This window comes from Zeus faber, assembly GCF_960531495.2.
Source record: "Zeus faber genome assembly, chromosome: 16".
NCBI classification, from domain to species: domain Eukaryota; kingdom Metazoa; phylum Chordata; class Actinopteri; order Zeiformes; family Zeidae; genus Zeus; species Zeus faber.
In genome coordinates, this window is record NC_137202.1 from 2,894,039 (window position 1) to 2,919,145 (window position 25,107).

Here is a 25,107-nt window from a genome sequence, read left to right on the forward strand (position 1 = left end):
GTGGTGGTGGTGGGTGGTGGGTGGTGGTGGTGGTGGTGGTGGTTTGTGGTCACCTCAACAAGGAAATATCTCCCCTGCGGGTTCAGGAGGCTTCTTTTTGGGGATACTCGGTTTGGGTGCTTGACGTCTTGAAGCCATTCCGAAGCCCGGAGCCGTCACGTTTGAGGACGTCCGCCCACGTTAGAATGATGTGGAATCTGGGCGCTGGCACGTGATTCTTCCTTCTTCATTCATCCGTCGTGTTTCAGTTTCATTGGTCCTCATCAATGTCGGTGACGTTGTGACATACCTCGATGTGAGAACACGTTGGTTGCTGTGGATTCAATAGTTTATTGGGGGTTTCATCTGTGATAAATGATTGAGTGGAATGTGTCATGTACTGACCCAGAAACCAAGAAATAATCTCAATGCCTCCATGAAAGATGCATTTTAAAAAGAGGACTAAGCAAAAAGAAAAGAGTAAATTGAATATTCAATGTAACCGCCTTCCTAAAGAGTGTGGGTAGGATTGCCCCCCCCCACCACACAGCCCCATGGCTAGTTTAATAAGCCATAAAAATATGATTTATTTCAGATTGCCCATTTAAATTTGACTAAAAGGGCGAGAGAAAGAGGTTGAGAGGGAGTGTGGAAAGAGAAGCAGCAGGAAGAAGGGAAAGGGATGAAGGGAGAGAAAGGGAGGGAGGGAGGGAGGGAGGGGTAAAGAAAGGAGGGGAGGGTTGACTAAGGAGAACGTCTAGAAAGCAAACTCCTCCGCTCACTCACTCTCTCTTAGCAAGAGCCGTCCAGGACTGCAAGCCTCTGTTGTCTGCTAGGTGAGTCCCAACTTACCTTCATTATCTTCTTTACATGGGTTTAATTTAATTTAATTTATCTGTATTGCATTGTATTATATTGTATTATATTGTATTGTATTGTATTGTATTGTATTTTCAATTCAGTTTTATTTTCAATTTAATTAAGTTCAATGACACTAAGTTTGGCTTTTATTTATCTATTTATCTCATTCTAAATGTTTTATGTATTGCATTTTATGGCTTGCTTTTCTGATTTATGATCCCAGGCCCATTGTTTTTTTCACTTTGCTTCCCTTATTTTAGTAGTCAATGAACAAAAAGGAAAACCAACTTTCAGACGTTGTTCCTTTCGATTCATGTTTCTTGGATTTAGGAGGCAATGAATAGATATGTTAAAATATATATATATAAAATATATATAAATAAAGATATATATATTAAAAAAAAAATATATATATATATATATATATATATATATATGTCTAGATGTTAATCAGCAGAATTGCTTTTATGAGATCCCCTGAATAATTATCAAAAATAGAACATAAATAACACTTTTTTTTGTTTTTCACAATTAATTATGAATGTGATTCTTCCTGAAATTCTAAATTATTTTGCACGGTGGTTCAGTGTAATGTGTCCTTCCGGTGACACTTTGTTCACCTTCAGTTACAACTTGCGCATCTCTCTGTCTCGCGGAGTTTAAATACTGTTGGGGAGCCTGGGGGGGAACGTTATCCACGCTGAACGTCACCAGGCCTCCTAAAGCAGAGCCATAACACTGATTATATGTCTACTTTTGACATGTGGGAGAAAGTATGCCTAACTGTGAGGCTTTGGCTTCTGCTGATCCGTTTACACTTTGATGAACGTTGGAAACTGAGATATGTTAATGGAGGTCTACGAAAAAAAACCCTCAAATCCTGTATTTGTCAGATAGTATTAAAAGCTCAGTTCTACACCTAATACTGTCATGATCCAATGACTATTGTTCTGGATATTATGACCAAGCCAGGTAGAGTCATCGAATAGAACAGCTAGAACACTCTATGAAGTTCAGAAAATTGCATTAATTTACTTTAATGCCACCTTATATATGCCATTTAACTATATCACCATGTTACAATTAACCAAAATCCCAGCGGATATCTTGTCTCATATCACAATATTGATATTGTAGTGATACATTGCCCAGCCCTACTGTTTATCCGAGCCTCCTCACACTGTTCTCGGCTGCTTACCTGTCTCACTCTGTCCAGATGATGTCACCATTGGCCTGTCTTAAAAAGTCTGCCTTCCTCTTGGATTACACTTCCAGTGTCCAGTGCTTGAGAACCAAAGGAAAACTACGGGATTTTTTAATCGACATCTTATTCTAGGTTTCGATCATTGGGAGTAAAGCTGAGGGACTGGCATAATAGAAAATTGAATTGATTTTGAATATTTTAAATAGATCCATTATTGATGGAATAGTTTCAGGGGACTGCAGCTGCAGCCGGTTTAATCGCAGTCGGTGAAGAAGGTGGTCGCCATTGCCCTTTCAGCGATTCTCTCAGTACTGGATCAACTTATAATATCTTAATCAGTCTGTCACTAACCCTGTCACTTGGTATGACTCCCAGTGATAAAACATCAGAATTTTCCTTGAATTCTATCTTCTGCAAATGCGCAGTAATTGCATATTTTTCTCATAATTTAGACCACTTACCCCTTTGTATGTATTTGGTGCAATGTTCGGTCTACGTTCCAGATGATAGTCAAACCCCATCTTCATGCTCATGCACCCAGGCCTCTTCCCAGCCAGGCGCCATGATGCTCGCGCTCACCCTCTGTCTGAGCGCCGTCCTGCTGCTCTCCCATGTGCACTCTGAGCCAGGGCGGGTGACGTCATCGCCATCGCAGCGCAGGTCAGCTCGCGCCCCAGCCGCCAAGGTTCGCTTGGCGGGGAATTTTGCGCGGGAAGTGAACGAGGGGCGCGTGGAGGTTCTGCACAACAACACGTGGGGGACTGTCTGTGACGATGAGGTGGACATCAAGCTGGCCAACGTGGTGTGCCGCGAGCTGGGCTTCCAGAGTGGCGTCACGTGGGCACACAGCGCCAAGTATGGAGAGGGAGAGGGTGAGAGGTTGCTTTTTTTGTGATATATTAGTATTTTATGTGTTAGATCGCCATGGCAATTAAATAGCTTACCTATTCCAGGGTTATTCAACTTCATTCTGTCGGGGGGAAGATTTGCAAAAGGTCAGCTTAGCAGCTTGACAACAAGTTGAGTATGCCTGACCTATAGAATACACCTTCTGTGGAGTATTCAACATACAATAAAACAGCTTGTTGTATGCTTCTGAACAGCCAGTGCTGTGCCTCTACTTTACCATAAGAAAACTCTCGCTCAGCAACACCCTAAGAGCATGGCTTCATAAAAAGACCACCAATTGAGACATCCAAAATAGCCAACCGTGCAACAACTGAACCGTCATAAAGCTACAAAGATAAGTTGTTACAAGATTGGAGTCTACATCTCATTATGGCCGGCTGGCAGGCTGGCGGGGCAAATATATGGGCCGAAAAAGGGCATTTGTTTTAGAATAATGACAGCATTCGCTTGCCAGAGTTGTGCTACACTTGCTGTGGTTTATAGACATTCTTTATTGCTGCTTTTAAATCCAAATTAAAGAGAGGCTTGAGTGGAATCATGGAGCAGGAGCTGCGGCACCCTGCCTTGAGACGTTGTTGTGAAATACTGCATGTTTGGTAAATCTATTTACTAAACATACCACCGAGGTGCAGCCCTTAATCAGCCTGCCCGTAAAAGTCAAGTGCTAGGTGTTTAGGAACCGTGTGGGAGCCTCTGTGCAGACACCTCCCTTTGTCTGTAAATTGTAAAAATCAATCCGCACTGGATAGCTAGAATAATCTTTGAAGTGAGTTGTTTCTCCCTTTTCCACAGGGCAAATATGGATGGACAACGTGCGCTGTGACGGCTCGGAGAAGTCCCTGAAGGACTGCAAGCACAACGGTTGGGGAGTGAATGACTGTAAACACACGGAGGACCTGGGGGTGGTGTGTAGCCCGGAGCGCAGACTGGACGAGGCCGCCATCAGGCCCCACTCCATCGCCTTGAGGCCCGACGCCAGCCCCTCCCCCCACTGGCAGAACATCCTGGCCAGTCGCAGGTCACCGAGTCAGGGCTACTACGGCAACGGCCACCCCCAGGAGATCCCCAGGTTTCATAGGCCGCACCCCTACCAGGTACTGATGCGTGGGTCCCCATTTGTCCCATTCAATTACGTTCCTCTCTCTTCTCTCAAGGAGTTGCCTGAAAGGATCAGACCTTTAATCATGTGGTTCCTCCAACCCCAACCCCTCAGGGTCACAGTAAGGTTCGGATCGAGGAGGTGCGCCTGCGACCAATCCTCATGTCCACCAAGAAGAAGACCCTCGTCCCAGAGGGTGTAGTGGAAGTGAAGCACGCTGGGAGATGGAGGCAGGTGTGTGACCTGGGATGGACCCTGAACAGCAGCAGAGTGGTGTGTGGGATGCTTGGCTTCCCAGACGCCACCCAGCACAACGCAAAGACGTACAAGTAAGTAGAACCTTCTCCTCATCCAACTGGACCTGTTGGCCGTGCATAGCATCTTGAACTCAAGGCAATTATCTGTGGAGTGCAAACTGCGCCACTCATTCCTTTGTTAAAAGAATAAAAATCATATGCAATGTTGACTAAAGGCCCTTTGCCGGGCTTATCTTTCTCCCCCAGTCTATTCTCTCCCTCTCCCCATCCTTAGCCCCAGGGTGATGATAAAGGCATTTCTCCCTCTCTTCCACTGTGAAGAAGTGCAAAGATACACTTCTCTCCTCTGCAAATATCCGATCAGCCCATTACTTTATACTTTCTATGCCCTGCTCATACATTACTTGGTGTTTTGTTTGTTGTCTTTCTCTCCCTTTCTTCCCCCTTATTTTCCTCTGCCCATCTCTCTCTCTCTCTCTCTCTCTCTCTCTCTCTCTCTCTCTCTCTCTCTCTCTATCTCTCTGATGCTATCGTCAGCTTAAGCCCTCAGACAAACTGCTCGACTTTAACTTTGGATTCCTGCGAGGGGGTGTAATATCACCGCTGATTGTTATTTAACTGTCCCATCGATACTGCGGTGTGGTACAGTGACGGCTATCAGAGTGGAATGAGGCTCGCTGGGAAGCGACCTGTCTTGCTGACAGTCGGTCTTACTGCTCCCTTTGCAGATTTAACCCCAATAATTAATCTCCTTATTTTTATATGCTCTTTCCAAAAGCACATCATGCCGACGTGTGTGTGTGTGTGTGTGTGTGTGTGTGTGTGTGTGTGTGTGTGTGTGTGTGTGTGTGTGTGTGTGTCCACCTCCTGGAATATATCATATGGCGGCCATGGGTGTCTCCCTTTGACCCTTTGACACATAACTGCACTTCCTAGACTTAAAATAGAAGGTGGTTTCGGGATGGTTTTTTCTCCGAGCCACAAGAGGACCACACATTAGCTGAGACTGAAGACTCGTCTGCCTCTCCGCTTACCAGCCCGACTGCCAGGGATGGGACGCCCGCTGGATTGTGCGACTAAGAGTGATGCCAGAATTTGGTGATTCAGGATCTAGGAACGTTCTTGTGCGCTCATTTGACTGCAACCAGCACGAGTCTGAGTCAACCAGTGATGGGCCACAGCACGTATTCCGTCGTCTAGATACTCAATTCCAGTTTCTGCTGAAAGGCTGTTACTGTTTGTGGGTAATTTATTTCTTTTATGGACTTTTGTAACTGCTTTATAGACTTTCCAAACTGCCGTCATATCAGAGTATGACTCACACACGTAAAGGATTTTGGCATTGTCCTTGAATTTAGCTCCTGTATATCTCCCCTGATCTTCTCGGTGCCTTGTAAACAGAGAGGGAAGCTATAAACGGGCCTTATTGTTTATCAGGTAAACCGTGCCTTAATGAAATACGCTTCGTCAAGGATGCACATGGGCTTGACAGTATGGTTTATTTGAGTGTAGGCTCCCAACCTGGCCGACTGCTCCTTGCACATTTCTGGGACGGCCCAGATCAGCCAGGTAGCGGGGATGGCGACACTGACATTTAGTGGCGCGACACCAACTGGTTGGAAGGCGCAGATCAATCTCTGCGGCCGTCTCGTAGCAGACCTGGCAACTCACCCAAGCGGAGAGCGATGACAGAGCGGAAAGAGGACGCTGTAGCTTGAAGGACTTGGAGTGAAGCCTGCTGGGAGTCCACTCGCTCCTGTTCCTCCAGAACACTGTTTTTAAACCCTTTCCATTAAGCCAACGGAGTAGAGGTTTAAGGAATATTTCCACAACCGGTTATTTTCAGCCGTAATGATGAATACCGAATCCGACATAGCAGCTTCTAAACACAGAGTGAAAAAGCTCGTACACGGCTACATTTATATGCCATTTGATTGATATCACAATGTCAAATGTTCTGTTGCGTTGCGTGAATAACAAGGCTGTGGGGCAGGAGTGCCCGCGGCTTGGCTTGGTTCTATCCTGGCTCACGGCATCCTCCGGTTTGGCCCCATCGCTGCTGCTGTAGATGGTGTTCTCCCCTGAAACAAGACGGTGTTGTTTGCTTCTGTTTTTCACTCTGCAGGTTTTGGGTTGCTGTCTCTAATTGAAATTGAAATGTTTAGTTGTCAAGGACAGAGCAATCTTGATCTTAGACATTATTCTAGATTGCTCACATCCTGTTTACTGTCTCATTTGAGGCATAAGTGGCTGTTTTTTTATGGCCCATGGGAATTTTACACGAATAAATGGTGATTTGTGGAGCAAGATTGGGCAAATCAATGTAGACTGTCACAACAAGCAAAAAATAATAATTTTGGCTGTCTATCCTATTTTTCATGGATCAGGTTTAATCAAAAGTTTAAATATGAAAGCAAAACTATTTACTTTTGCCCAGGATTCGCCCCAAGATGTATTTCTATCTTTAGGCTTTTTTAATTGTAATACAACTGCAAACTACAGCTTTAATTGCACCTCCACCTATGTAATTGCATAACGTTTGCACAATTCACCAAAGAAAGAAGAAGACCTGAATGTTAAATTTAGGCGTAACACAGCAGCCTTGGAAAAGACGCAAACCAAAAGTAAACCAGCCGCCACTCATGTTGCACGGCCACCAGTCCGACTCCCTCTCTTCCCCCTCTCCACCTCACTCTCCGTCGCTCCGTCCATTCTTAGAATGCCCAGACTGAGCCCGGTCCCCTGGCCGCTGCGTCTCCTGGATGCGACTCTGAAGATGCTGTAATTACAGTTTGGGTGGGACGGAGGCACTCCAGGCTTTCTGCTGAGTCTAAAAAACAACCCCCAATTATAGCTGAGAAAGAGGTTGGAGAGAGAGATAGAGAGAGAGAGAGAGAGAGAGAAAGAGAGAGAGAGAGAGAGAGAGAGAGAGAGAGAGAGAAATAGAGCAAGAGAGAGAGAGAGAGAGAGAGAGAAATAGAGCAAGAGAGAGAGCGAGAGAGAGAGTGGGAGAGAGAGATAGAGAGAGAGAAAGAGAGAGAGAGAGAGAGAAATAGAGCAAGAGAGAGAGAGAGAGAGAGAGAGAGTGGGAGAGAGAGATAGAGAGAGAGAAAGAGAGAGAGAGAGAGAGAGAGAGAGAGAGAGTGGGAGAGAGAGATAGAGAGAGAGAAAGAGAGAGAGAGAGAGAGAGAGAGAGAGAGTGGGAGAGAGAGATAGAGAGAGAGAAAGAGAGAGAGAGAGAGAGAGAGAGAGAGAGAGAAATAGAGCAAGAGAGAGAGAGAGAGAGAGAGAGAGTGGGAGAGAGAGAGAGAAAGAGAAAGAGAGAGAGGGGGATATATATATATATATAGAGAGAGAGAGAGAGAAGGTTTTCTCTCGCTGGTGTTAAAATATTTCCCAATTCTAGCTGCAGCTCGCTGTATCAGCGGCCGTCTGTCTCTCCCTGTTGCTGGGCTGATTTGGAAGACTTAACTTCTATTTTAATTATGACTATTTCCGAAGCGTTTCTTACACCTTGGTGGAGGTGTAATCTTTCACTTTGGTGGTGACGTTTCTTGAGACCAAGTCCGGTTTGATGTCTTTAGGTCTGTGTGATCTTCCTCAGTGATCTCTCTAATTTATTTTGGCGGCCTTTCTTTATTTCTGTGTACATGCCGATGGCTCCTTCTAGGGTTTAGCCCAGAGCGTGGAATCCAGATTTCTATGCCAAGAGTTGAGACGTTTGTGTCACAATTTCAGTTAGTGCTCTTTTCTTACAGATGCTTTATGTATGACCTCACATGGGCTCTTTAACAAAACTTTTCTTATATTATTTATATTTTTTGTATTGTTATTTTGCAGGTTAATATATGTTAATGCTTACTACAAACTATATTCATGCCATCTTTAGCTCATATTCATGTGTTAGGGTTAGGGGTTGGGCGATACTAACAAAATGAAATCTCATTATTGGTCCAGAAATTCCTCAAAATCAATAATTTGGCAAATTTTGGGGATGACGATTGGCGCTTCCATAAGATATTCACATGCAATAAATATTTGAGAAACAATCATCAGTAATGTGGGTATTATGACCATTCATCAGCTAGAACAGTCTATGAAATTCAGAAAATTGCATCAATTCACTTTAATGCAGCCCTGCAACATTTAACTATCATGATACTTAAATAACCAAAAGTCCCTGTAAAAGTCTTAAATCACGATATCAATATTATATCAATATATCACCCAGTCTTGGCTAGGTTGCTTAAAGTCAGTTTCAGGTACGTGCTGGGGGGTGTGGGGTTTGCACGAGTACCTTCCCCTCTGCCCCATGGTGCCCTTTTTGTTGTGCCCCATCGAGGTGCACGCACACGCGGTGCGTGCACACAGTGGAGCGCAGATCACGGGCGCGCCGCTGTGTTGCTCCGTTTCCTTATGGAGCTAAACAAAACACTGTGCGTAATGGGAACAGTTTCTCAGTCACCCTTTTCCCCCGTCCCCTGTTCCCTGTCAACAGATTGCCCAGAGCGGCAAAATGCCTAAAACTGGAGCTGGAGGTCCATGTGACCTTTATTTTTTTTTCTTTTCTTTTAACATCTCCCCCTCATAACATCTCTGCACGGGCATGATCAGTTTCTTGTGATCTTTGTCTTTCAACCAGTGATGGAAAGGACTCCGTCGATGGGAGGTGCTAGAAGCAGAGAACACTTTTACAGTATACCTGCTCATGTACAATACTACTGACAAATAGCTGCTAGAATCATAACCTCTGGAGCAGACCTTATTTCATGAAGTGTGAAATTTATTGGTAAAATTGTCATTGTAAGACAACTAAAATCAACAAACAGAACAGTAAGTCAAATTGCATGACAGGCTTTGGGACGCCGTTCCTCGTCAGTAAAAAAATGGTTTAGAATGCGGGAGTTATTAGGAGACAAACTGGTAGGTCTGTGGTGAGGTCACAAACAAGTCACAGACATGTCTGCCTCACAGGACATTTGCATGTGTGTGTGTGTGTGTGTGTGTGTGTGTGTGTGTGTGTGTGTGTGTGTGTGTGTGTATACCGCTCTGTGTCTTTTGGCGAAGTGATTAGCTTAAGAGTCACATGGTGAATGCATTGAGTGATTTTTACAAGAGTTATTCAATACGCCATGTCTTCGCTCACCGCAGGTCTCGTGCATGCGCTGATCTGTCGTGAATTTTACGCATGACAACATCAAACGGTACAATATATTGCACTAATGATATGCCAGCGCAAACATACCCATAAAGTTTTGCTGCTGAGTGCAATTTGCCCTCGTTTTGCATCTGATCGCAATTATCCATGTGGCAAAGTAAATAATCCCTGCATCAGTGGGGGTGGGGGGGGCTTTATCACTATTCCTTATAACTTTTAGTTGTTTTTTCGATATCTTTTGAGTTGAAAAGGAATTCTTGAACCGTTTTTGTCAACGTTTGTAACGCCTTATTTGTGCAAAAACGTATTCACAGTTTCAACAAGTTGCTTTTGGAGTGCATTTTGAAAACCACCATGGACTACTACCTACAGATGCCGTGACAGGAATAACAATTATAACAATAATGTGAAAATATTATTTTCAGATCACTGGAAAGTCTGGGCGTGACACCCCTTATACAATTGCACTTTCACTTACACCAGCTCTCTGCAGACAGTAATAATTTCACGTTAACTGCATGTGGATATTAGCGCTGGTGTTTGTGAATTGGAAGCTATTTGCCACGAGCCTCATTTGCATATAAATGGGCAGATTTTTCACCAAATATAAGAGGAACACCTAATTTAAATACATGCAAATAGCACCGGTACACCGTGACACTATTTGCGTGGCAGCGCAGTTAGGGGTGCACTTCACCGTTTGCAGTGCTTTGTGAATAACGCGCTCGCTTTTTCTGTTATTTTGTGCTGGTTTAGCTGCCGCAAAAGCCGCGTAATTGCTTTGTGAATTGGCCCCTCAGCCTTTAGGGGTACAATGTTTTTTTTATTTTCTACTTCTGGTGTCAAATGAGTACCTCGCGGGTGCAAAAATGGCACAAATTTGGCCCCAATAGGGTGCTGCCAGAGTGACAAAGTGCAATGCTGTTCTTTATTTTCCAAGAGGCTCTGAAGTCAAGTCACTCATTGAGAAATCAGGAAAGTCAGGAACGCTGACATAATTTAACCCAACACTTGACGTTACAATGATGACAGCTGATGGTAGCTCAAAACATTTTAAGGGCTTATTTCCCTTTTAATAGAAATTAAGTTCTCAAATCAGTAATGCATTGGAATGGATGCCTCTACATTGGTAGTATTGCTTGGTTTGTATTTGTCTTGTACTGTCATCTGACCACCATGCGAGCTATCTGTAGACCCACAGTAGCGTGCTCGCTTGCATGCGTGTGTGTTTGAAGAAATGTAAATTAACATTCACTCTGGGACTGTTCTGATCTGGTCTTTGTGGGAACAGATGTCCGTCCACGCTGTTGGCCCTGTTGGTTTGTCAAACTGTCTGTTTTCATAAATCTGTTTTTGGTTCTGGCACTGCTTGGACGTGCAGCCCAGCTGAGCGCCAAAGAACCAGTGAGTGTTTGTTTGTTTGTGCGTACGTGCGTGCCGGGGCAAACCCTCATTTCTGAGCGATGTAGTCCACCAGCGAGGCTGAAGGATACAGTTTTTTCCTCGACTATGGCAGGGCTTGGAAACTAAAGGCATGTTTCAAAATGTTTTATAGTCTTTTTATAGTTTGAACATCCTGCAGTTACACACAAATCCCTGTTACGGTGAAAATAGCTTTTTAACTCCAATCTCTAATTGGTGACCATGATATCTCATGCAAATGCACAAAGCCACTAATATGAGAACAACATATCTATTTGCAGAAATCTTTCAATTTCAGCTTGCTATTTTGAGAACGGCTAAATTGCCATATAACTTGATTCCAACCTATAATGTGTATAGAATGCTGCATCATAAATTGAAATTTTAATTTAAAAACATGAATGTAGAGTAACTACAGTTTAACCCCACTAAATCAAAATCTATTACCTGTTATACATCTCTAAGGAAGGTGAGAACAGGAACGACACATTCTTCCTCAAACTGAAGCCGTATCCCACTTACTGAACCCCAGCCTTACCACAGAGACACTTATAGCTTATTTTATGTGGGGTATTTTGAAGGGGACCCATTATGCTCCTTCTCAACAAGTTAGTATTTGTCTCAGGGGTCCTCAAAACATGTTTTGATTTTTTTTGCTGAAAATACCACTCAGATTAGGCATTCTAGCTATTCTAACATTCCTCCAAGCCATCCTGTTCCAGGACGGTCTGTTTAATAGGTGGCGCCACCCTCCTGAGGCCCCTAGTTCTGAGCCAATAGGGCTTGAGCAAGAGTTCCGGGTTCGTGGTATTTAGTTTGTATACTTTCAAGTATTTCACCTTATCAGTCCACCAAAATCTCTTTCTGAACAAATTTGAGGTGAAAAATATTACAACATTTATTACATTTCATATAACATTTCCATCGTCTGCTGTTTTTTCCAAAGACAGTTGGTATAAAATACTCTTTCTTTTAAAAGATTTGTGCTGGTCTGTGCAGCCAACAACAGAGCACTTCCCATGCTCTAAGCTCTTAGCATAGTTCTTAGCCACCCAACCCGCTAGCGGTGGTGCTCAATCCAGATGAGGGGGTTCAAATTCTAACAAGACACAATGTGACGTATAGTTGGGAGAAAAATCTGAACGACCTGTTTCACCACATGACGTATGAAATAGACAGCTCACAAAAAACTGCCTGGGTTGTCTTATTTCACAGTTTGTGTCTTAGTAGGCCCATCAGAGACCCAAATGTATGTGCACAAGCACTGAAAAAGTGAGTTTTTCATCATCATGTAGGTCCCCTTTAACATGGGTTGAATATTTATTTTTACAGTATGGTCAGTGAGGAACGCATAAGACTCAGAAGAACCCATTAATAAGTTAAAACAACCTAACCCTCTTTCTCGTAATACAATAATTTCATATTTGTGGGGGAAAATTAGATCATAGCAAAAAGTCACCACATACAGTATGGAACCAGATCAGGAGTATGTTGGAAGTAAGAAGGAACTTGATTACTCCACCCTGTTTCTCCAAACTAATTAAACCATACCATAGAATATCTAGAGCTGTGTATCAAAAATTGTATATCCAGCCTAAGCTATTAGGGACAGAATGTAATTATTCTGCATCATTTGAGGTCAAATTTTGACGCCTGGGTCGTATTTCCAGTGGCTATTGATATACCTAAGGCTTGTGTACAAATGTGTGTGATTTTACATTTGTTCAAATGATATTTTTACTTTTAAAGCCAGGTGAGATGTTTTTTACTGTAACAGAGCATATGAAAACACAAAATTAGAATTGAAAAAAAAAAAAAATTGAAACAATCCACAGACCTCAGTATTTATGTTTAATGTCTTTGTGTGTGTGTGTGTGTGTGTGTGTGTGTGTGTGTGTGTGTGTGTGTGTGTGTGTGTGTGTGTGTGTGTGCAAATATACAGAACAGGTGCCGCTAATATGCGTCTAACTTTATTTTTTTCCTTTTTAGGAAAATATGGGACACCAAAGTCGCGGATCCTACAACAAGGTAGGGACAAAGAGGACTTCCGGTAACCACTATTCAGTCATTTCTAGAGTCTAGTTATTAAATTCTATGTCTTCACTCCATTCAGATTGAGCCTCATGGCTAAGAAGAAAGGATTCTGGGTAGAGAAGGTGCACTGCATAGGCACAGAGACCAGCCTGTCTGAGTGCCACGCCCAGCTGTCCATCCCCCGCAGCCACTCCCCCTGCAAGAACGGGAGGCACGCCGTGGCCAAGTGCATGCCAGGACCCCAGTTCTCACGCATCTCCTCCGGGAGACCCCAGGCCCCCCATCCCATGGTGGTAAGACAACAGGATGAGCACATGTACTGTAGATCTGCAGTCGTCTAAGTAGGTATTTGTGAACATGACAACGTACTTTGCGTCTCTTCCAGCCTGTGCGTCTGAAGGCTGGGCCCCGGCTCGGAGAGGGTCGTGTGGAGGTTCTCAAAGAGGGGAAATGGGGCACCATCGTGGACCACATGTGGGACAGGACGGCGGCCAGTGTGGTGTGCAGGGAGCTGGGCTTCGGTACGGCACAGGAAGCCCTGGGCGCAGCCTACATGGGACAAGGTGAGACGAAGACCAACTTTTTCAGGGGGAAGGGAAATGTACTCCAACTCAACCCGGGGTGCCACCCACATTTGAGTATTTTTCCAGCTTATAGAGCTTGTGCGTAATCACCGGGTGTCATGACATTTCACTGCATATATGTACGACCGTATGTGTATGTATGTGACAAATAATGTCTTGAACTTGAACTTGAACTTGAAAGTTGCAGAGGGTGGGTTTTTATAAAGAATGCTTACAACTGGATTCCAGGAGAAGTCACAGTGGTGACTGTGGTGACTTCAGTGGTATCAAGCCTTCTACACCTGCTTTGCAGAGAGGAAGAGTGTGTGTTCCTCACTCGCCAGTAAACTCAGCACAGACTATATTCTCCGGTTGCGATATGTGCTCAACACTGAGCCCAACAGCTGTCTAAACAACGAGCACACGCACGCACACATGCACACACACACACACACACACACACACAATATCATACCACAATCTAAGCCATTGTGGTTTACACTAGCATTTTATTCATTCAAGTCACAGATGTGATCTTACTCAATTCCACCAAATCCCTTTTATCCAGCAGCTCTTAGTGATGACAGCCCTTCTCCGTTTCTTTCTTTCTTTCTTTCTTTCTTTCTTTTTCATCACTTTCTGAAGTTTTTTCGGGCAGTCTGGCCCGTTCGGCCTCCAGCTGGGCCGACGGTTTCCCTATCCGGGGGGGGGAGCGACGTGAGAGCAGCCCCCCCCCCCACCCCACACCCCCACTCCCCACCCCGCCCGCCCGGGGTGTAGTCTCTTATCACGCTGATTAAGACGAAATGTAAGACGCCGGTTTTGCTGGTTTAGCCGTGCGGTTCATCACACACGGGATATATTTTTCTATGCTTTGAACAATCCCCCATTTACCTTTCAACTCCTCATATTGTTTTTTCTGCGGCTGATGTCACTTTTCCTTTTTCGCTACCTTTGCGTTTTCTCGGGCTGGATGGAGCAGAAGTGGAAAAACACAGTGGAGACAAAACCATACTAGAAAGCGCTGCAGGATGTTAAAGCCTCTGGGATGCTTTGCAATCTTATTGGCTGTCAACACATACATTTGTCAGGGTGAAGAACACACTACGCTGTGTATTTTGTACTGTACACTGGAGGTTCTGGCACATGGTCAAGCTTTCAGTAGCAGCTGTATTGTAATTTTCAAGGATGGAATGAAAAGCCTTCACCCTTCTTCTGATCTTGTACCATATTCCTCCCTCCTCCACATATAGCTCTTTAAGTGTCATGTGTATGCCCAATGCCAATGTACACGTGGATGTATGTTTATTTGCGTTTGTATGTTAATGATCCCATTCTCCGAATTCTAGCATGATGTGGGCTCCACAGCTGTACCATGGTTTAAAAAAATACCAGGCTTACCTCTAAACTTTACCTCTTTTACATCTTATTACTTCTGTCTCGGCCCTCGTGGAAATTAAGGTTTCCTATCCTGGGTTTCCTGTGTTGAGACACACACACACACACACACACACACACACACACACACACACACACACACACACACACACACACACACACACATACACATACACACACACGCACACAATGTTGCAATGGCTACCCTGCTGGAGCCAAAACAGGGTCATTGGACATCAAAGAAATCTAACGGCTTCCTTTCTGTTACATGCTGCTTTTTAGACATTTTACTGTCACATATAATTTTCCAAGTGCCATGTAGGCCGCATAAATATAGGTCTATATGGTGTCGGAAAATGCCGAAATTAGACTGCTGATGATAGAACGAAGCCTTGCACGGGAAGGCGAACAGGCGGAATGGATTGAGTGTATGTTGGATGTTGTTTTGTACAAGCGCTTAAAACATGTGAAAACATTGAAAACATTTTTCTACGACATCTTTTGAAAAACGCCAGGACAGATAATACCCACTGTACACTGTCGTTGCCCCTTCCATTTCCAAAGGTAACCTCTTGCGTCATGAAAGGTTTTCCATGAGGAATAGAATATCTCCATCAATGTTTTTTGGGGTTTTTTTTTTTCTCATCTCCTCATCTTAGTTGAGTTGTGTGAAGATAATGTGTCTGGGAATTTTATGAAGGGACAAAAGAAAGCGGCGAGCCCGGTCTGTGCAGGAACCCCCACTGGGATGAAAAGCCTCGATGTGATGATGTGATAGAGGTTATGGTCCGCTGAGGGAACCAGGGTGTGACAGACAGACCTCCAGGGGTATACAGTACGTATCTCGGCCTCCAGTCTGTAGGAGTGCTGGCTTGCACAAAGGCATACATACTTCATACATAGACATATATATATATATACAGTGTGTACTGTATATAATTGGAATGTCAACCGATTAATCGCGATTAATCAAATGATATTTCTGCAATTAATCGCAAATAATCAAAACATTTTAATTGCCTCAAATTGGACCCGAACGAAAGATTTTTCCATCTCAAAAGCAGTGCATTGAGTTTTAGTCATACAATGATTTAATCATTTCAGAACAGAAACACAAAATAATCTTTATCAAAATGTATTTAAAGTATTTTCACAACGAACAAGCCACCGTTCGCCGCATGGAGTTGGCAGCAGGTCGCCCAGCTGCTGTCTCCACTGTTCAAACCGGAAGATAAAATGATTGGCAAGCTTTTGGGTTTAGATTTACAGAAGGTTTGAAGGGTCAAACGAGGAAAATTTCAGATTTTCCGCGTTAATGGCGTCAGGAAAAGAAACCCAAACTGCATTACAAATGTAACCTGTGTTGTTTTACTACTCAGGCCTGGCTCGACTCAGGGATTGAACCGATTTGACCAGAGAGAGAATTGGACTGGATCCATAGAAAGAGAAAGAGAGACTTTCATGGAAAGAAAAACACGACAAACTCGACATTAAAGCTCCTGAAAAGCAGGCTAATTTGAGCAAGGAAAAGGAAAGGGTTCCCCGTCTGACCGCTAACCAACTATTTGTGCTATTCCCAAAAAGTATGTGACCGAACTCTCCCTCTCTTAAACTTCTCTAATCTCTTCTAATGCGGCCGTTTCATTCACCGTGTCGGCTGTCGCTTGTTGTTCGTCAGACTTTTACTCGACATGCCTCTTGTAAAAAGACTGAACAGGAGACACTTCATTTGAAATGAAGCTTTAATGTTCTTTTGTTGTTCTACTGGGAGATCTGATGTGGATGGTTGAGACCAGGACTCGGGACAAACCGGTCAGAGGAACGTAAACCAAAGCCCTAAATGAGGGAGATTGTACTCGGAATGAAAACGTACGTATTTCTGTTTTACCGCCACACTCAGAAATGCTGTTATCCGGTGTATCAACAAACTTCTTGCTACAGTATCTTCCTGAAACAAGTACGTTTAAGCAGCTTAACAGCTCCAGACAGAATTAATTCAAATCGCTTTAGGAACGTTGGATTTGGTGAGGAACGTGAGAACTGTCACAATACTGGTTCTATTAAGAACCCCCCCCCCCCCCCCCCCCTCCAAAAATATCATTCTTTATGCCCATCCATATTGATAAATCATCCTGGGTGAGAGCTTAGTTTAAACATGGTGGAGACCCCGCCCCACCAGTCCAACCCCCATCATCAGCACATTTATCATCATAATCAGCGAGGTAAATTATAGGGTTAATGTCTCCGTCTCTATTTCCTCTCCTGACCGACGTCGGTATATTTCCGCCTCGGTGTGTAATTTTAACTTCGGGATACAGTACAACCAGTATATACCATTCAGAACTACGGAGGTACAATCCTCCCAATGGATACATGTACATGCACTGCACATGTGGAGCTGTTTTTTCTCGGGATCCATTTCAGACCCGCCTGCATTTCCCAAAAGCACAGTCCAAATCCAGTATGTGACATTTAGAGAACACCCTCATGTGGTCGCTGTGTTTGTCTTGATAACTTAAACAGTGGGGGTTCAGATCTCGTCCGCGGCCATCTTCTCCGCTCAGATGGAGGCGGAAGTGGCGAGCATTTCTTTCTGTTTTTATTTTTTTGTTGTTGTCACATTTAAGGATGGCTGCACGGCACCGCGCAACTGTGACCGACATGGAGCCAGAGCCACAATCTGCCCAAAACCCACAGAGAGACGCAGTGGGTCCAGGCCCTCAGTCTGCAATCCACCCCTCCACCATACCATTCCAACCATCTTCCCTTTCTCCTTCCCCTCTCACTCTCTCTCTCTCTCTTTCTCTCTCTCACTCTGTTTTTTTGCGGTTTCTGTTGTGGGAGTGTTCATTCCAACAGCATTTTGTTTGAGCGCACAAATTCTACTCTTTGTTTTGTTTTCCTAAAAACACAGTTGTATTTTTGTATACCGCCCTCACCATATTGTTGGCGATTTTTGTTTTTTGTACACAGTGCCTTTCAAGCCTCTCTTTTGGGCGGAGGACTCAGATGAATGAATTGTTAGTGTTTTGATTTGGTCTTTTCTTGGCCTTTTCTGTTTTGCTCACACGAGGCCGATTGACTCCCCACATGGTTGTTTTGATGCTCGTGGCGACACAGTGGCAAAAAATAAGTGCTTCAGATCCTAAATAGAACAAATACGATCGCACTTCTGCATCAGGGAATCTTTGGCTCTGGAAGATAGGAGCTGTAAAGCCAGCGTGGAGCATGCTCTGTACTCACGGAAGGCATACCTGTGTTTATCGGCAGCTGTCATTGTTTGTCATGTGTGTACCTTTTAGTGAGTGTGTGTGTGCATTTTTGTGACTCAGGGCGTGACAGTCATCATGATGCCATCGTGTCCAGATGACATGGCCCCACACGTGCAGTGACGCTGCTTCTCTTTTTGTTTCTTCCCATTGCTCTCCTCACACTCTGCCCTACCATCCTCTCCTTGCCCTTCCATTCTGTTCCTCTCTTCCATTCCCTTGTCCGCTCTGTTCCTCCAGGTTCCGGGCCAATCCACATGAACAACGTCCAGTGTATGGGGACGGAGCGCTCCATCCTAGACTGCTTCTACCAGGAGGTTCCTCTCTGGACGTTCAAGCACAACCAGGACGCGGCGGTCCGCTGCAACGTCCCCAAGACCGGCATGGAGAACACGGTATGAGAAATGAGAATCGCGACCAAACATCAATAACAATGTAGTGTACACAGTACATTTCCCCCTGCACCCTTTGATGATTAGGGAGGTGTGCAGCCGACCAGGATCATCAGATAGTATATGAATTGATCCACTGAACTGCATTGATTTTCCAGGTGAGGTTGGCTGGAGGCCGAGCGTCTGGAGAGGGTCGTGTGGAGGTCCTGATGGAGGGGGGAGGCCGCAAGCGCTGGGGCTCGGTCTGCAGTGAGAACTGGGGCATCAATGAGGCCATGGTGGTGTGTAGGCAACTGGGTCTGGGCTTCGCTTCAAGCGCTCACCAGGTAAAAAGACTATTGCTGCAGAAACTTTACTATTTGAAGACGAACCTAACGAGACCTTCTCTTGCCTTCATCCGCTAGGAAACCTGGTACTGGACTGGAGACCCCAACTCAGCTGACGTGATTCTCAGCGGAACCCACTGCGTCGGCACCGAGCTGTCCATCCAGCAGTGTCGCCGCAACAACCACGTGCACTGCCCACGAGGAGGCGGGAACAGAGCTGCTGGGGTCACCTGCTCAGAGAGTGAGACAGTCATCTGATTGTATTAATAACACTTGTCCTCACTTGACTGCTGACCTCTGACCCTCTCACTGCAGCCGCCCCTGATCTGGTGCTGGATGCCCAGCTGGTCCAGGAGACAACCTACCTGGAGGACCGGCCACTGCACCTGCTGACCTGCGCCAACGAGGAGAACTGCCTGTCGTCCTCGGCCGCCAGGATGAACTGGCCCTACGGACACCGGCGCCTGCTGCGCTTCTCCTCCCGCATCATGAACCTGGGACGCTCTGACTTCAGGCCCAAGGCCACGAGGGAGAGCTGGACCTGGCACCAGTGTCACAGGTACTTGGTCAATGGAGGCTGCAATTAGGGCCGGATCATCTTTTAGTAGTATCGCGACCAGGTTGAAACCAAGGTGTCGCCACGCCAAGCCAAGGTGTAAATAGATGATCAAATGAAGACATGAGGTAGTTTTATTTGAAAATGTAAGAGTTTTGTTCTGATGCTCTTACCGTGTAGTTCATTTGTGTACTGTTGACATCTGTGTCTAAGGACGAATGTGGATCCTGAGCCTAGACCAGTTGAGAACCACTGATTTAGAAGATGTAAGCACTTTTTATTATCATGCATTTATTGGTTAATGTTAAATTCTCTTTGACCACTGTACCTTAGTTCCACATTGGGTTACGTTAAGTTTAAACAGTTGTCGATGACGGCACTGGTTTCATACTGAAATTTGGCTATATTTAGATTGGACCAGCACAGAAAGCTTTTTAGGAAGGTGCAGCCGGGTGGCACAGGGTTAAAGATGAACATTATGAGGCGACGGCGGTGGGGAGGGGGGGCTCAGTTGTAATTGCCAGCCTTTAGCCGAAAGCTGCGGTTTGGAGCGCTGCGGTTGCACGGCTTGCAGAGGGGTGTGGGGCTGCCGAGCACCTGTGACTTACACAAAACTTAATTGTGCCGGCTTAACGGCGTAATTGCCTCCACGTCGACTTCTGTTTAATTTAATTTAATTTAATTTAGTTGAAATGGCCGCAGGTTTGAAAAAAAAAAAAAAAAAAAAACACGTGGAAGTGTGACCTCAGCGCCTGAGGATCTTTTACATGTGGTTTGAACAGGGTTTCCCCAGGTAACTTTTTAAAACTCAGACTTCACACACACACGAGCCTTTGTTCAGCAGCACTCCATCCGTCAGTCTGGCACAGATGACACATTGTCCTCCTCGGGTTGACCATTAAAACATCGCAGTGAGCTCCAGCTGAGCCATTTTCCAGTGTGATGACGGGAGCACGTGCGGGTCTGTCGTCATGGCACCGTTTGAAGCCGTCAATGTTGCAGTGAGTTATCGGTGGGCCCGAAACGCTGTTGTCATCTCTCTGAATTCATTAGCTGTCCCAATCGCCAGTCGGTGGAAATGAGTGGCGAGCCACAGGCGGGGTGTTGTACGTGAAACCCGCCTCAGTTAATCTATTACCAAAACACATGAGAGCTATGTGAGCCTGTGAGTGTCAGTGTGTGTGAGTGTGTACGTGTGCAAATGTGTGTTTCAAAGCCCACCATTGACCGGGAATGGATAAACAGGCCTAAAACAGGCTTCTGTGAGAGGGTTTACCGTGTGACACCCACACACATGCTCTAGCAGTGAGGTCAGAAGTAAGCTGGTGTTCAATTAGCTCTAATGTTCGCAGGTACACACACATACACACACACACACACACACACACACACATACACACACACACACACACATACACACATACACACAAACACTAACTTGGTCTCCCGTGTTGTTCCAGGCACTACCACAGCATCGAGGTGTTCACTCATTACGACCTGCTGACACTGAATGGCACCAGAGTGGCCGAGGGACACAAGGCCAGCTTCTGTCTGGAGGACACCTACTGTCCAGAGGGTAATGATGATGTAATGATATCGTTATAATAATAATAATAATAATAATAATAATAATAATAATAATAATAACAATAATAATAACAATAATAATAACAATAATGATGATAATGATAATATTAACAATAATGAGTAAGATAAATTCATGAATACAACAATTAATTATGTATAATAATCATAATGCTCTTAAAGTGTCACGCCACTCATGAGCACTGACAGCATTTACATTTTTTTATCTTGTTTCAAACTTCTTAAAAGATATTTTCACGAAATTGCGAATAATACAGAGACGAATTTGATGCAGCCGATATATTCACAACAACTGCAGGGTGATTTTGTGAATGAATTCCATAGACAAATAACCTGCTTAAAATAAATGTCCAAAAGTGGCAATATACAATAAACTGAATGATAAACAATACAAATAAACCGAAACAATGAACAAGTTAACAGAAAAGAAAATAAAAGACACCGGTGTGTGATCTTGTGATGTTTATTCATGGCCAGGCCTACAGAAACGTTTCTCCTGCTACAACATGGGCGACCAGGGCATCTCGCAGGGATGCTGGGACACGTATCGCCACGACATCGACTGCCAGTGGGTGGACGTGACTGACGTCCGGCCGGGAGACTACATTTTCCAGGTTCGTGGATTAATCCCTGATGCCTGTTTTTTCGCTTTGCATGTTCCAGACAAAATAAAACTGCCTTATCTTATTTCAGTCACTCACTAAAGTGAGTTTCAGCCCGTCTACTCATCAGCACACACATTATTTACATTTTAAATTACATTTGACATTTTTATTTACATTTTACATTACATCCCGACTATTTTTGTTGACGATAGCTCACATTTTTTATATGGTTGCTATTTAAGCTTTTTGGAAAATTGGAGCAATATGGTGAGAAACCTCCCTTAAAATGATCCCCCCATCACACTGACAACTACAGCAATACCAAGTTTCCCTCAAAGTCACTTAATTTTGCCATATTTAGTATTTCTGACCCCCATCTGAAAAGCTGGAAGTGCCATTGCTCTACAAAACACAAAATACTGCAAACTTGCAGTATGTGTAACTTTGACCAAAAGATCTGTGTATGAATATATTTGTCAGACCAGGAGTTCATTTCAAGGTGCCGGTTAAGTTCAAATCCACGGAATCCATTAAAATACTAAAATAGACTCCACCTACGACAAACCCACTTAGTTGTTTTTAACTATGATATAATTTTTTTTCTGTGCTTTTCTTATCAAAAAATTTATTCCTGTAAGTAGTCTGGACAAAAATACATTGTTACACTAATGTAACCCTTCATTAACGCAACAATGTAGCATCCAAATTTTAGACGTGTTACAGAAATGCATTTCGTTACAAGAATCGCACAGAAACAGAAACCACTAAAATAATAATATAAGAATAACAATAACTAATAATAATCAAAGTTAAAAACAACTAAGTGGGCCACATAGTTGTGTACTTTAATATGTTAATTAATTATTTCACATTCTCTATGTGTATCAATTAATTGAAATGTCGCTACGTGTACCGAAATGAATTGTGTATGTGTATCAATTTATTTCGGACATGTCTTCTGGCAAATTCATGAGAATGACCCTGAAAGTCATGATTGCATTGGAGAAGTAACTGTTTTGTTCCATTCGCAAACGATTCAGCTCCTCGTCACAGAGAAATTGAGTGACATTAAAGGACACTGATCTATTAAAAAGGAAGACAGGAGGCTTGCATGTTTGGGAGCACACGCACATGCACACACACACACACACACACACACACACACACACACACACACACACACACACACACACACACACACACACACACACACACACACACACACACTAACTCCGACTTAATGAAGTGTTTCTCAGCCAAACCTCCAGATCCATGCTCAGACCTCCCCTCGCCACCGCGGTCCCGTCGCTCCCCTTCTGTCATTACTCGCTGCCAGGTTGCCAGAAAAAAATAACCCACATCAAAAAGTCCATCTCTCAGATCTGAGAACGACGCTTCCAAATTACCCTCCATCTTTGGGAAAAGAGGGTTTAAACGTGTGAAATGACCGAATGTCTGTTGGTTTCTACCTAGAACTGGTCAATGCGGTCCAGTGGTAATTACACTTTTCTATTTGTTTGAGATGTGTTCAATTTTGCCATAATGGGCACTAACACACACACACACACGCACGCACGCACGCACGCACACACGCACGCACACACACACACACACGGAGGCACTCACACTTGCTCACCAGATTTATTTTAAGTATGTTATGCAGGGGCATAATTTTAAAGTGGCACCTTGCCACAGCTATGCACTGTGCGTTGGCGGTTAGAGGGGGAAAAAATATAGAGTGGGAGGAGGGAGGGAGGGAGGGTGATAAATGGGAGAGGAAGGGAAAGAGAGAGAGAGAGGGGAGATGAAAGAAATATAGGTCAGAAGGTTAGATGGAGTTGAATCGTCAGTTTGGTTCTAAGTCAAAGTAAAACGAAAATCTGATTTTATTCCATTTGGATTGTGAATGGTCTTGGAATCCACACTCGGCACCGCACTTCCATGGCAGGGTTGGATTTTTTTACTTTCTCGTAGAACAAAACCAAACACACAAGGTCTCATCTTTTAAGTTAACATATGTAAGTTTGAGAGATTTCAGTGGACACTAAACTTTTGAAGCCACCTCACCTTTGAAGCCCTAGGTATATTCCCCTCGTAAAGCATGCACGTTGTTTTTCACCATTACAGTACCTTAATTTCCTTTTAAGGTTTATAATAATATAACTACTTTACCCATGAGGCCATTGCACCAACATGCATAACAAAATGGCACAGAATTGTAGTTTTTAGTGTTAGGGTTTAGGGTTAGGGTTTCAAACACTTATAAATAATTGTGTAAACATTACACAATACATATGCAGCATTATAACAACATTAACAATCAAAATTGCACTAGTTAAAAATGGGATCAATTTACGCAGCGTTATATGGTTTATTAAACTAATAAATGATCATATTAAATGACTTTATTTACGGCAGACAAACTTCTTTCCAATAAATGGAATTTATTTTATCATGCTAACTGATTGAATAAATCAGTAATAAATCAGAAATAAAAGTAAAACATATGAAAAATAACAATAGGAAATTAAATGATAAGGAAAACAAGCTATTGAATACAGGATTTAAAAATAGTGGCACATTCTAACTCAGAGACAATAGTGAGGCAAGAAGTTATGTGACTCTTTCGTCAAAATAATAAAACGAGGCACCCACTACGGCCAGTTAACTTCTCTCAAAAAAAGAAGGGGGAATTAATTTAATTCAACATCAATCCTTATCAAGAAGCATACGAATCGTCAAGGAGCGAACAAGAGTTTCAGCTGGTTTTCCAAAGCTTACGTGGAGTGAGTGGGGTCTGTGACGTCATAGGCAAGCGATGCAGCTTGTCTCATCTGCCGGTGATTTTCAGCCACGCAATGTGGGCGTCCGCGGTCGGCGGTTTGGACGGTGCCAGGGAAAAGAATCCAAAGTTCCCAGGCGGACCGGAACGTCTCCGGTGCAGCGTGCTCCGAAGGCCGTGATTTCACTATCATGGAGTCAATCTAGGTGAACTGATTCAGTCCTCTGATGACTTCCTCGTTGAATGGCGATATCTTCGGTGCACTTCTCTTGTGGTGGTTGAGTGTCAAATCAAAATAATCTAGCTACACTAACTGTAATTAGTAATCTTGAATCTTTCGTGGATCAGTTGAAAACAAGAATAACAAAATAATGTAACATTGCAAAAACTGCAAGGTTTGGTGATAAAATAAAAGAAAGAAAATAAGAAAATGCAGTTCTTCAGCTGGGCAACTAAATCAGGCTTGCTCTGTCATAGTTTAAATTGTGCGCAAACTTTAGCAAAAACAAAGACTTAATGAAAAGACGTTAAAAAACTTAAAATAGAATAAAAAAGGGAAAGACACACACACACACACACACACACACAGACACACGCACACACACCCTTCCCACTCACTCGATATCTGGTTGATGGCTCCTTTTAAACACTAGACTGAGGAGTAGAAGTAGAAGTAAAACTTCTAAAA

The 25,107-nt window shown here is 43.8% G+C and overlaps 1 protein-coding gene across 1 annotated transcript in view; it reads left to right on the plus strand.

The window, feature by feature from the left end:
* Nucleotides 1-2,606: 2,606 nt before the first annotated feature.
* The window catches only part of loxl4 (lysyl oxidase-like 4), a gene marked incomplete at its 5' end in the record, with an annotated part of 28,247 nt that continues 5,746 nt past the window's right edge, over nucleotides 2,607-25,107 (plus strand). Inside the window, 12 exons of the mRNA XM_080016998.1 lie at nucleotides 2,607-2,916; nucleotides 3,746-4,047; nucleotides 4,167-4,381; nucleotides 12,879-12,917; nucleotides 13,003-13,216; nucleotides 13,309-13,486; nucleotides 18,394-18,548; nucleotides 18,704-18,871; nucleotides 18,950-19,112; nucleotides 19,187-19,430; nucleotides 20,888-21,003; nucleotides 21,510-21,646. Of these exons, the coding sequence (XP_079873124.1) occupies nucleotides 2,607-2,916; nucleotides 3,746-4,047; nucleotides 4,167-4,381; nucleotides 12,879-12,917; nucleotides 13,003-13,216; nucleotides 13,309-13,486; nucleotides 18,394-18,548; nucleotides 18,704-18,871; nucleotides 18,950-19,112; nucleotides 19,187-19,430; nucleotides 20,888-21,003; nucleotides 21,510-21,646 (2,241 nt within the window). The remainder of the gene's footprint in view (nucleotides 2,917-3,745; nucleotides 4,048-4,166; nucleotides 4,382-12,878; nucleotides 12,918-13,002; nucleotides 13,217-13,308; nucleotides 13,487-18,393; nucleotides 18,549-18,703; nucleotides 18,872-18,949; nucleotides 19,113-19,186; nucleotides 19,431-20,887; nucleotides 21,004-21,509; nucleotides 21,647-25,107) is intronic.